General features: G+C 35.2%; 1 protein-coding gene across 2 annotated transcripts in view; it reads right to left on the minus strand.

Moving 5' to 3' along the window:
* Positions 1–1,921: 1,921 nt before the first annotated feature.
* LOC141362445 (mitochondrial glutamate carrier 1-like) overlaps positions 1,922–13,742 on the minus strand; it is a 28,469-nt gene continuing 16,648 nt past the window's right edge. For both annotated transcript variants that reach the window (XM_073864532.1, XM_073864533.1), the window contains exons 5-12: positions 11,277–11,332; positions 10,978–11,068; positions 10,245–10,302; positions 8,093–8,153; positions 6,713–6,863; positions 6,326–6,480; positions 5,517–5,592; positions 1,922–5,422 (exon numbers count right to left, since the gene is read on the minus strand). In XM_073864532.1, coding sequence (XP_073720633.1) covers positions 5,269–5,422; positions 5,517–5,592; positions 6,326–6,480; positions 6,713–6,863; positions 8,093–8,153; positions 10,245–10,302; positions 10,978–11,068; positions 11,277–11,332 — 802 coding nt within the window. In that variant the 3' untranslated portion in view covers positions 1,922–5,268. The remainder of the gene's footprint in view (positions 5,423–5,516; positions 5,593–6,325; positions 6,481–6,712; positions 6,864–8,092; positions 8,154–10,244; positions 10,303–10,977; positions 11,069–11,276; positions 11,333–13,742) is intronic.

Here is a 13,742-nt window from a genome sequence, read left to right on the forward strand (position 1 = left end):
AATCATCACAGTAATGAAAACATTATCTCAAGACATTTCAGCATTGGGAATGTTCAGGATAAAACACCAACAGATGAAACAAAAACAAGGCAAAATAGGCCATTAGGGTCGGAAAGTCATTGGATCTTTCGAATTTGGCATGAAGCTCCGATCTAACGTCACGTTTCATATAAATGTCATTTAAACATCGATATGTGAGGTAAGCAGTCAGACGGTTTATGTCAAGTACGACCTTGTCAAGTCCGACGTATGACCTTCATAAATAAATAAGAGCATTTTAGTAATGATGAATCTTCACTAGAGATGTTCACTTGTAAAACAGCACCATGTAATCTTCTGAACTTCCAGTTAATGATCATTAGAGTTATTCTCATATTAAACTGCCAGACGATAGCCACATTAGAAAATCAAAGACGCAGCACCGGTCTTAACCTTGGGGGGGGGGGTGTTTGCAAATACCGAAAACCCTGATTGTTCGGACTTAAATGGCTTTCTCCTGTAAGATAATCTTGTAAGATACGCTAGCTATGTTTCCATCCACCTCCATTTTTTTTAGATATCACATAAAAAAAGATGCAAATTAATTTGAAAAATGAGCATTCTGATAAGAATCAAGTGCTTTTATTGAATAAATCGCTAGATTCGTGTCAAAAAAGTTATGATGGATGGATTAGGATAACTAGATTAGGGCTGTCAAACGATTAATCGCAATTAATCACATACAAAATAAAAGTTTGTGTTTGCATAATATATGTCTGTGTACTGTGTGTAAGAATTATCTATAAATAAATACACACATAATAGTGTATGTATTTAAGAAACATTTACATGTGTATATATATATATTTATTTATATTTTTATATTAGTGCTGGGCAAAGATTAATCGCGATTAATCGCATACAAAATAAAAGTGCATTTTTGCATAATATATGTGTCTGTGCTGTGTGTAATAATTATGTATATTTAAACACATACATATATACATTTCAGAACATTTTTATTTATATATCTATTTTTTGTTTATATATATATATATATAGAGAGAGAGAGAATATAGAATATATAAAAATATAAATAAATATACATATACACATGTTTCTTAAATAAATAAATGTATGTGTGTGTATTTATTTATACATAATAATTACACACAGCACACACTCATATATTATGCAAAAAATTAAGTTTATTTTGTATGCGATTAATCGCGATTAATCTTTGCTCAGCACTATTTTATATATATATAAAAATATTTTATATATAAATAAAATTTTTCTTAAATGTATATATGTATGGTACACACACACATATTATAATAACACAAACTTCTATTTTGTATGCAATTCATTGATTAATTGCGATTAATCGTTTGACCGTACTAAAGTGGACTAACCAGTGAACCAATCTTATTGAATCTGAAATGCTGTTTGGGACGTTTTGAAATAAAAATACAAAGTCTGTCGTCTAAGTAGTTTGGTAAAATTATCTTCCAGAAGGCTTTGCATGTTTTTCTTAATTCTTTTCCCGCCAGCGTTTTTAAAAGAAGTTGCAATAAGGTTCATGCTATCTGCATGTGTTCTTTTTTATCACCTCCCAAATATGGGTAGGTTTCTTAAAAAATACCAAATTATAATTGCATTTTTGTAAAGGACTTTTATTAGAGATCAGATTCAGAGCGATCCTCAAAACATACACAGAGTTTTTTACTGTTTTTGGATCAGTGGATGATTAAATGTTTTATAAGTTGGGTAAGAGCGCCATCTAGTGGATAATAGCGGAAACACAGATTGCCGTAAAAACTCGTCATTGGCAGGGAAGCACTTTCTTTTAATTGACGAGATAACTCAATGGCGGGAAAAGAGTTAATGATATTAAGTGCATGCTACGTAAAAAGTGACGATTTTGTTCACTGGATAACAAATTCGCAAAATGTTTTATACAATATTCCAATTTTGCGCATAAGTTTAATACGTAACTTTGGATGGAAACATAGCTACTGACTGGTGTGAACTCAATGGCCAATTACCATAGGTGTCACTCCATATCTGGTTTATTATGCAAATTCAGTACTAAACAATTATAACTACTATTATCTAATTCAGAGAGGTCACGCACATAAATGCGATCAACATCTCTCTATGTTTTGTAGTGCATACCATACATAACATGGCCAATATTACACTTTACTAATGTCAGGAAATGTAGAAAAAAAAGGTTAAGCTCATGGTATAGAGGTATTATAAGTTGGGAATTTGGTCAGGAAGCATTCGGCAGTATAAAACTGACTCACAATGCGAGACAAATTTGTGAGTCTGAGCCAATAGCTCTCTTTACAACACACATAGGCAACCTTATCTCACTGTAACCGCTGTGGGCTGTTGTGACAGCACATAATGTAAGAGGAAACAGAGGGTTCCCACAATAGGCCTGTTTAAACATGTGAGGATCGAACCAAACGCATGTGCGATGATGCCACAATAAAAGACGAAAGTAAACGGGCACTACGAGGCTTTTGTTCGATTCATTTGGTAGTGCATTCTTTCAGCGACCAAAATGTAAAAATGTAAACCGTAAAAGGAATGGGCCGGCAAACGATGTGGGGTGTGCAAATAAGCCATCACATACAAAACGAAAAAAGACAAAATAATCACATATAATCTGAATATGTACATTACAGTAATCAACAACGATCACACACACGATTAAACACTAATAAAACTATCTATACAAATATATAGTGAGATATACTATATCCATGTGTATACATCTATATAATAAGGATTAGCAATAAATATAACTTCGCTTCTGGGACATCACTTTATTAGCGTGTGCTTTTCAGCTTTTCGCAAATTTGGAATGATTACTTAATTCGACCACCATCACAGGAGCTTAAAAACAACTTGGTAAGAAATTAAAACAGCCAATGCATTAATATTCATGTCCAACTCCTTACAATCAATACACTTTACTTTGGCTTTTGCGAATCTTGTTTTGAGATAATGTAGCTATTCTTTATAATAACGGGCTAAGAGCCATCCCATATCTGCATTAAACATTACAATAGTTTTCACATTAAAATAATATTTTGCTTATGAATATTAATTAGGTGATTCTTAGCGATTTGCCGAATAGCAAACATTGCTAAATACGTCACATAACGTTTTAAGTGCACAATAATGACCTCAAATCCAATTTCCGAATTTCCGATCACCTACAAATGTGATTCATTGTAGTTCGCAATTGTAAAAGTCGGAAATCGCGTTTAATGCGCTTTTGTAAAGTAATTGAGACTAATAATAAAATAAATAAATGTTTGCTTCCTTTCTAAACAAAAAACAGTGAACGAAACTCCATTCCTTCGCTCCGCATTGTAAGTGTTTTTCGCTTAGGTTTCGTTTGAGAGTTCCTTTTAAATCGAATTCACATTTCACATTTACTGTCACCATTTTGCTCTGCGCTTTCATGAAACTAATCCAATTAGCCTTTCATACGAAGGCGAACAAATGCTGCGTTCAGACCAGCCACGGTAGAGGCGTCAAGCGCAAGAGATTTCAATGTTAAGTCAATGTAAAGACAAATTGACGCGCGTCTGCAGGTCTCGCGGCGCGAATGAGGCGTTTAGCACTGCGCGTTAGACGCGTTTGGTGCGGTAGACGCGATTTGCGTGGTAGACGCGATTCCGTCTCATTCGTGCGCCTAGTTCGCGCGAATTGAGCATTACCGCGGGAAACGCGCAAGTTGAAAAATTTGAATTGTGGCGGAAAAACGTGCCGCCTTAACCAATCAGGAGCTTGCTCTAGTAGTGACGTGATTACAGGAAGTGAGCAGAGTCGCAGAAGCCTAAGGAAAGCCCTCCCAATACGCAAATTTCCACATGAATGTCTCGATGACTAGAATTTCATGCGCGGCTTTCACGCGCAAATGAAGCGAGTAAACGCAAAATGTTCAAGCATCAAACTAGACGCGTTAGACGCAAATTTGACGCCTCAACACGGCTGGTGTGAAACCACAGAAACAGTTGACCCAGACTGCATAGAGACAGAAGGCTAATTCCAAACTGCATTTGTGCGCCCTTGACGGGCTTGGTGCGGTAGACGCGATTTGCGTGGTAGACGCGATTCCGCCTCATTCGTGCGCCTAGTTCGTGCGAATTGAGCATTACCACGGGAAACGCGCAAGTTGAAAAATTTGAACTTTGGTGGAAAAAACGTGCCGCCTTAACCAATCAGGAGCTTGCTCTCAGTTACAGGAAGCGAGCAGAGTCACAGAAGCCTAAGGAAGGCCCTCCCAATACGCAAATTTCCACGTGAATGTCTCGATGACTAGAATTTCACGCGCAGCTTTCACGCGCAAATGAAGCGAGTAAACTCAAAATGTTCAAGCATCAAACTAGACGCGTTAGACGCGAATTTGACGCCTCAACGCGGCTGGTGTGAAACCACAGAAACAGTTGACCCAGACTGCATAGAGACAGAAGGCTAATTCCAAACTGCATTTTTGCACCCTTGACGGGCACTTCGACAAGGGGGCGCCTCATAAACGGTCCCTCCATATAAAGAGAAAATGACGTTGTTTTCATTGCTCTATTCACCAAATTAATTTTTAACGGCCAGTCACAATTGCGCAACTCCCTGCACAGTTTAAACATCAAGAGCTTTGATCTTCGAAGGAAATAGGGCATAGGGATGATGACTTCCGATTGAAATTCACCCAGAAATACAGATGAACATAGTTCTGACCTTAGTCACAGGATATCTGAAACTTTCATACATCACCTCAAGGTTGTTCCTAGCCCAGAGGAATGGCATGCAGTGTTGGATAACAAACACAACAAGCTAATACACGGGCAAACTAATCAACTTCCCAGAGAACATGACATGCCCTCCGGTTACACCAAATTAAAAACGCTTTCACGGCAGGTTGATATTTCATCATGATCGTCAATCATTTAAATGTTAAACGTTGTGACATAAAGCCCCAGTGATTGGACGATGGCTCGACTTTTCATTTGATTAAAAGATCGTAAAATTATTTTATATATCTACGATCAAAGTCACTTTGTCTCAGCACGAGACCGGCGGAGACGAAACAGGCAGCTTGGCGAACACAATCTCACCACATTCAGATAAAAATACAACAATAAAACAATTAAAACCGGTTAAAGTGGTCCACGTTACGTTTTGATCCTGCGGTCACACACATGGGCAGGGAAAAGGACAGGGAAAGATCTGACTGCTGCGATGCATGATGGGTCTGGAGATGATTGGTTAGTTGTTTCGTTTGGGCAGATAACTCAGTACGAATTCTCCCACACCCAAGAAGTAAACCACCTGCGCGATGCCAAACAGAGGAGCTATGACGAGAGCGCGACAGTACGCCCCCTTCAGGAAAGCAGTGGGACCTTCGTTGCGTAATATCTTCCTGTGATCAGATGGAAAAAAATGAATACAACCACAAATACATTATCATATCTTATACAAGCTAGGGTGAAAGTCATGAGGTCATCGCTTATCACCTGATACAGTCCGTCACCCCGCTGTAAGTGTCCTCATGACTACCTCGCGTTAGTGATTGTAACCTGGTCTTTATCACTGAAACAAACATACAGATATATGTTTAAATAAAATGCATAATTAAATGCAATGCATGGTGGAATGAAACACAGTGCATTCTGGGATTGTTAAAGGGACACTCCACTTTTTTTTTAAAGATCAAGGACTTTGCTGCTGTTACATGGTTGCAGCAACCTAAAATAGTCCTTATAGTATCTTTCAATAGCAGGGGACTATTTTCGGGCAGTGCTTAATATCACTACGCCTGCTGCAGCCATGTTACGGCAGCAAAGTTCTTGATTATTACGCCAGAATGAGAGTATAGTTCCTAACCATATCTGCCTAGAAAATCACAACTTTTATTTTTCCGTCAGTCTTAGTACAACGATGTAACTACAGAAGTTTTAAATAGGAAAAATATCGAAACTCTGGTTATTTTTTTAGCGCGATGTTAATGGTCTAATCAGATTCAATGGATTGTGCTAAGCTATGCTAAAAGTGGTACCGCCAGACCCGGAGATCAGCTGAATGAATCCCAAAACGGACAAAATCAAATGTTTAATAATGAAGCTGGAAAATGAGCATATTTTCAAAAAAAGTGGAGTGTCCCTTTAATATTTGCCTCTATACAATGCCATTATGAAGCTAGGAAGAGCCAAAATATTTAAAAAATAACCCTAAAAAATAGTAAAAAAATGGCCTATTAAGATTTTGGAACGGTGTGTTAATAAAAAGCAAATGCACAGATACAATGAACAGAAGAAAGGTTTACCATCTACAGGGTTGACAGCGACCGCAGCCGTGCTGCCTGCGATGCAGCCGGATATGAAAGATACATAGAAAGGGGCGGGGCCATCAGCTTCTTTTTTCCCCAAATTATTCAGATTGGCAAATAAAGGAAAATAAATCATGGAAAACGGGACGTCCCTGAAAAAAGAGAGGCAAGCTTTTAATCAGTCAAAGTTTAAGTTATTGATTCCACCATTGTTGGTCCTAACATTTCTAATATCCAACCAGATTGCAGGATTAGGGTCAATGTTTTGGTTTAAAGGCTTGTGTACAATTCTTATCAACCTGTTGTTTCCCTTTGATTTAAGATGGTTAGTAGGATTTATGTGGTTTGGTTCCAGGCAAAATCACTTCAACTGTGTTTCCATACCTGAGCAGTGTGGCTCCCAGGCCTTTGTAGAGACCGGCGATGCCTTTTTCCTTCAGTAAATCTCGGGTGATTTGCATAGCAGTTTGGGACTTCAACTCAACGGGACCACCAGCAGGGGTCACAGCCTGAGGCATGAGCTTCCTCTGAGCTGCTACACTCAATCACATTAAAAAACAACATAGATGCTGTGAAAATTACATAATCACTTGTCGACTCGTGTTTTAAAATAATAATTTTCTGTGAAGTCATTCTGTGACTTTTTTCCCATAAAAATTATTTAAAGGGGACATATCATGAAAATCTGACATGTTTAGGTGCTATAATTGGGTCCCAGTGCTTCTATCTACCAAAAAAATGTGAAAAGATCAACCCAGTAACTTAGTTTTGGTTCACCATTCTCTGCGAGCATGTGAAAAAATATGTTGAAATTCAATACATTGAAATTTGGCTCCCCTTGTGATGTCATAAGGGGATAATCTGCACTATCCTACAAAGTGGAAATTTTAACATATAATTAATTATCTGTATGGTATTTTGAGTTAGAACTTCACATATATACTCTGGGGACACCAAAGATTTATTTGACATCTTAAAAAATAAAATGAATATTTAATTTGGTATTTAGCCGTGTGATAATCTTAATATAATAATAGAGATTATTATTGATAAAAACAAGAAGGGAATCGAGGCCCCCTTATGGAATAGGCTCCCACTTTATATTAGATCGGCTTCCTCCTTGTCTGAGTTCAAATCGTGTCTCAGTCAAAACACATTTTTTCTGAGCTGCCTTTGATTAGATTGACTATTATTGTTTCGACTTTTCTTAAAAGATAAAATAGACTTTTGTGCTTCTCTGTCTTATGTTTTTATTGTGTATTTATCTGTTTTTTAAATCTGTGCAGTCCTTTTTAAAATGTGCTATAGAAATAAATTGAACTGAATTACAGTTAAAGCATCAGTGTGGCCACAAGGGGGCGGTGTTTAACAATGACACGCTTATCATTTCCTTCCTCTTCAGAAATGTCTAGATCAGGGGTTTTCAAACTTTTTTCTCAGACCTTTACATAAATTATTTACTTGAAGTACCCCCTGAGGTTTTAAGTAAATATTTCAATAATTTAATAGCACATTTGTATATTTAACTTTTATTTATTTTTATCAATTTTACGTTTTTATGTCAGTATAGTATTTAAGTTATTGTTATTATTTCACAGAAAAAAATTAAAGGCCGTATTTACTTAAAAATATAGTGCATAATTTTTGCATCCGTTTTTTAAGTAAATATAACATGCAATTTTAAGCAATTTATGCAAAGTGAATTTTTTTTAAGAAAATCCAGCATATTATTTTTTACAGTGTACTCCTGGTCTAGATTCTTACCAATCCTTCCAGCATCTTGCAGCTGAATCTTCAGCATCTCCATTGGCGTTGTAACAATGACCTACAATGCAAAATAAGGAAACGGGGAGATTTAGGAAACATACAAGCAGATTTAAAGGGCCACGCACGTGATTAACTCTTACATCAAAGTTTTGACCCTTACAGCTGCTGCTAGACTTCAGTCTGACTGAGTTGTGGTTTTAACTGGTTAAACTGGTTTTAAAAAAACTCTTTAGATCCTTACATGCTGGTTTTATCCTTCAACTAGCTGTAGTGTACACTGCAAAAAATGACTTAAAAATGACTCTTACCTAGTATTTTTGTAAAAATATAAAAAAATTCTTAAATTAAGATGTATTGATGAGCAAAATGACCTAAGAAAATAAGTCTAGTTTTTAGACAAGAAAATATACAATTTAAGCGAATTTGTGCTTAAAACAAGCAAAAAAAATCTGCCAATGGAATAAGAAAAATTTTCTTGAATTAAGTGTTTATTTTACTTATTTTGAGAAAAAAATTCTTATTCCATTGGCAGATTTTTTTGCTTGTTTTAAGCACTAATTTACTTATAGTTTATATTTTTTGTCATTTTGCTCATCAAGAAAATACATCTTAATTTAAGGATTTTTAGATATTTTTACTGGAAACAAGACAAAAATACTAAGTAAGAAAGTCTGATTTTCAAGAAAAAAAATTCTTAGTATTGTTGTCTTGTTTTCAATAAAAAAATCTAAAAATTCTTAAATTAAGATGTATTGATGAGCAAAATGACCTAAGAAAATAAGTCTAGTTTTTAGACAAGAAAATATACAATTTAAGCGAATTTGTGCTTAAAACAAGCAAAAAAAATCTGCCAATGGAATAAGAAAAATTTTCTTGAATTAAGTGTTTATTTTACTTATTTTGAGAAAAAAATTCTTATTCCATTGGCAGATTTTTTTGCTTGTTTTAAGCACTAATTTACTTATAGTTTATATTTTTTGTCATTTTGCTCATCAAGAAAATACATCTTAATTTAAGGATTTTTAGATATTTTTACTGGAAACAAGACAAAAATACTAAGTAAGAAAGTCTGATTTTCAAGAAAAAAAATTCTTAGTATTGTTGTCTTGTTTTCAATAAAAAAATCTAAAAATTCTTAAATTAAGATGCTTTTTCTTGATGAGCAAAATGACCTAGGAAAATACGTCTAGTTTTTAGACAAATATAAATTTTAACTAAATTAGTGCTTAAAACAAGCAAAAAAAATCTGAAAATGGGGTAAGCTAATTTTTCTTGAATTTTTCTTGAATTTAATGTTTAAGAAAAATGCTCAAGATTTTTTGCTTGTTTTATGTTCAAAATCACTTAAATTTGATATTTTTGGTCTAAAAGGTCTTATTTTCTTGTGTTGTTTTGCTCATCAAGTAAAGCATCTAAATGTAAGAATTTTTAGATATTTTTACTGAAAACAAGATCAAAATACTAAGAATTTTTTTCTTGAAAATCGTGTATTTGAAATATTTCAGTTCATAAAGCTGGTTAATAAACTGTATTGCTTTGCTCAAATTAATGATCCAAAGAAAACAATGCTTTATTTTATTTTATTTTTGGCACTGAAATAAAATAGCTGTTAATAGAAATAAACACAAAATTATTTAGTTACTGTATTTTTAATGTCACAACCGAGTTGATCTTTAAAAACATTTCTAATCCTCCTGCAGTTGAATGTGTTTATGGCAGATGTATTCAGGTGTGTATAATGTGAATGTTTAATGGCTGTGTGTGTGTTTGTACGGTTAATGCATTTCTGTGTTGTCTCCCAGGCCATTAAAGACAATTATCTGTCTGTGTGTGTATTCAAGTCTACGTGTGTGCGTGTGCACAAGTGAAGGAAATAATAGTGATGACAATAAATAAAATCTAATAATGGATGCTCAAATATCAGATCTATTTCAGATAGTGTGTGTGTGTGTGTGTGTGTGCGCACATATATAGTCTACTGTGTACTGTGCACGCTAAATACACGATCACAGTGATTTCATGCGTCGTCGTGTTTTGAAATGTGTCAAAGTACGCAGGTCATTGTGCGTCACCTACACTTGTGTATTTGGGTAAAGTACACTTGTGGCCTTCAAAGGAAATACATACAAAGTTTGACGTATATACTGACCTGACACGTACCCGCGCCACAACCGGCCAGCATCTCTCGCAGCAGAGTGAGTTTCTGTCTAAAGAGAGAACGACAGCTCGATTTCTCATGATCACAAACACAAACACTGAGGGCGGTTAATAATTCACACTATGACTGGGCAGCCGTGGTCAATAATTCACTGGGTTCGGTCGTCATGGAGACGCAGGTGGTCGGGGAATCTTGGAGACATCTGAGCAGGGAATTGTGGGTATTGTCTTTGTGCACGAGCTCCTATTTAATATTAATGACTGAAGTGTTACGCAATGTAATACAGTACCATGAGCTGAATTGAATGAGATGATTGACAGTGTAGGTATGTGGCTATACCGTGGTACACTTGCGGTGTGAAGCTGTAATACTACTGTATAACATTTAAAAAAGCATATTTTTGTGGTACAATCCTTAAGATACCATGTTAGTAGTACTGTCGAAATGATACCTTGATACCATATTCATCCCATGTTACTTAAATTAAGGTACTTTCAATATTATTACCATAACACCATGGTACTGTATATTTTAATGGTTACACCTTTAACCAGAATGTTACTGTAACCCGACATATTTCACACAGAAGTGGGAAATATGAAGCGTGTGTGTCTGTGAACGGGAATGAAAGCAACAAGATGATGCATCAGCATCGCCTAAATAAATGACTTATCATGTTTATACTGATTCATGCTCGTAATATGACTGTTTGCATGTCACTCACCCGTCCTTAGAGAGGTGAAATCTAAAGAAATCATTCGCCGCCAACTTGATGGCTTTTTCCGGAGTGACGAGAGTTAAATTCACCGCAGCACCTGAGAAAGAAACAACATATAAATGATCAAACTTATGAAACTTATGATGTATTCATGCAAATTTGCAAGCAGCTTTAGATTTTCTTTTTAAAAAACATAATGGCCTGTTGTTTAATGTGTGCTCTAACATAGACCTGATGAGTTGTGGTACATGAGGCATGCTCGCGTCATTTACTAATAATTTCCTCTCTAAAAACTATACACTTACCTCTGTACATTCCAAAATATCCCTCCGACCGAATGGTCTTAATAAGGCAGTCTGACCTGTGACACACAAACATATATATAAATATATATATATATATATATATATATATATATATATATATATATATATATATATATATATATATATATAACACATAAACTTAATCTGCAATATGATTTAAACATTTGGGATGCACCGATATATCGGCCGATAATCATTGCCAGCAAATACTATCGCACGTCAGTCAATTGTTCAAAAACAGCCGTCGATCAGGGGAGAATAAATCCTGGCAATAAAAATGGGCACAAATTGACTTTTGTATCGGTATCTGCACAAACATTTTGTGTCGTATCAGCACAATTTTGTATCAGTACCAGCAAAGAAATCGGTATTGACAATTTTGTATCGTTACATGAACAGGAATTTTGTATCCGTATCGGCACAAAAATTTTGCGTTGTATCAGCACACTTTTGTATCGGTACCAGCAAACAATCTGTATCGACAAATACATTTTGTATCAGTATATGCACAGGAATTTTTGTATCGGCACAATTTTGTAATGGTGCCAGCAAAGAAATTGGTATTGACAAAGAAATTTTGTATTGTTATATAAACAGGAATTTTGTATCCGTATCGACACAAACATTTTGTGTTGTATCACCGCACTTTTGTATCGGTACCAGCAAAGAATCTGTATCGACAAAGAAATATTTTATCGGTATATGAACTGGAATTTTGTATCGGTATACGCAAAGGAATTTTTGTATCCGTATCGACACAATTTTGTATTGGTATATATAAAGGCATTTTTGTGGCGGTATCGGTACAATTTTGTATCGGTACCAGCAAAGAATCTGTATCGACAAAGAAATGATGTGTCGGTAAATGCACAGGAACTTTGTATCCATATCGGCACAATTTTGTAACAGTACCAGCAAAAAAAAATCGGTATTGACAAAGAATTTTTGTTGCATTATATGGACAGGAATTTGGTATCTGTATCGGCACAAATATCTAGTTTCGTATCAGCACAATTTTGTATTAGTACCAGCAAAGAAATTGGTATTGACAAAGAAATTTTGTATTGTTATATAAACAGGAATTTTGTATCCGTATCGACACAAAAATGTTGTGTTGTATCAGCGCACTTTTGTATCTGTAACAGCAAAGAATCTGTATCGACAAAGAAATTTTGTATCAGTAGATGAACTGGAATTTTGTATCGGTAAATGCAAAGGAATTTTTGTATCGGCACAATTTTGTAACAGTACCAGCAAAAAAACGGTATTGACAAAGAATTTTTGTTGCAGTATATGGACAGGAATTTGGTATCCGTATCGGCACAAATATCTAGTTTCGTATCAGCACAATTTTGTATCAGTACCAGCAAAGAAATTGGTATTAACAAAGAAATTTTGTATTGTGATATAAACAGGAATTTTGTATCCTTATCAACACAAACATTTTGTGTTGTATCAGTACCAGCAAAGAATCCGTTTCGACAAAGAAATATTTTATAGGTATATAAACTGGAATTTTGTATCGGTATATGCAAAGGGATTTTTTTGTATTGGTATCAGCACAGTTTTGTATCGGTACCAGCAAAGACTCTGTATCGACAAAGAAATTATTTAACGGTATATGCACAGGAACTTTGTATCGCTATCGGCACAATTTTGTAACAGTACCAGCAAAGAAATCGCTATTGACAAATAATTTTTGTTGCAGTATATGGACAGGAATTTGGTATCGGTATCGCACAAATATCTAGTGTCGTATCAGCACAATTTTTATCAGTACCAGCAAAGAAATCAGTATTGACAAAGAAATTTTGTATCGGTATATGAACAGGAATTTTGTATACGTACCGGCACAAAGAATTTGCATTGTATCAGCGCACTTTTGTATCGGTACCAGCAAAGAATCTGTACCGACGAAGAAATATTTTACCGGTATAGGACTGGAATTTTGTAACGGTATATGCAAAGGAATTTTTGTATCGGTACAATTTTGTATCGGTACCAGCAAAGAATCTGTATAGACAAAGAAATGATGTATCGGTACATGCACAGGAACTTTGTATTGGTATCGGCACAAATTTGTAACAGTACCAGCAAAGAAATCGGTATTGACAAAGTATTTTTGTTGCAGTATATGGACAGGAATTTGGTATCAGTATCGGCACAAATATCTAGTGTCGTATCAACACAATTTTGTATCAGTACCAGCAAAGAAATCGTATCGAAAAAAAAAAAGATGTATCGGTATATGGACAGGAATTTTGTATCCGTATTGGCACAATTATGTAACAGTACCAGCAAAGAGCACTTCTGTATGGGCACCAGCAAAGAATCTGTTTTGACAATATGTACTGGAATTTTGTATCGGTATATGCAAAGGAATTTTTGTATTGGTATCGGCACAATTTTGTATCAGTACCAGCAAAGAAATCGGTATTGACAAAG

This window comes from Misgurnus anguillicaudatus, unplaced genomic scaffold, assembly GCF_027580225.2.
Source record: "Misgurnus anguillicaudatus unplaced genomic scaffold, ASM2758022v2 HiC_scaffold_27, whole genome shotgun sequence".
Taxonomy (NCBI): Eukaryota; Metazoa; Chordata; class Actinopteri; order Cypriniformes; family Cobitidae; genus Misgurnus; species Misgurnus anguillicaudatus.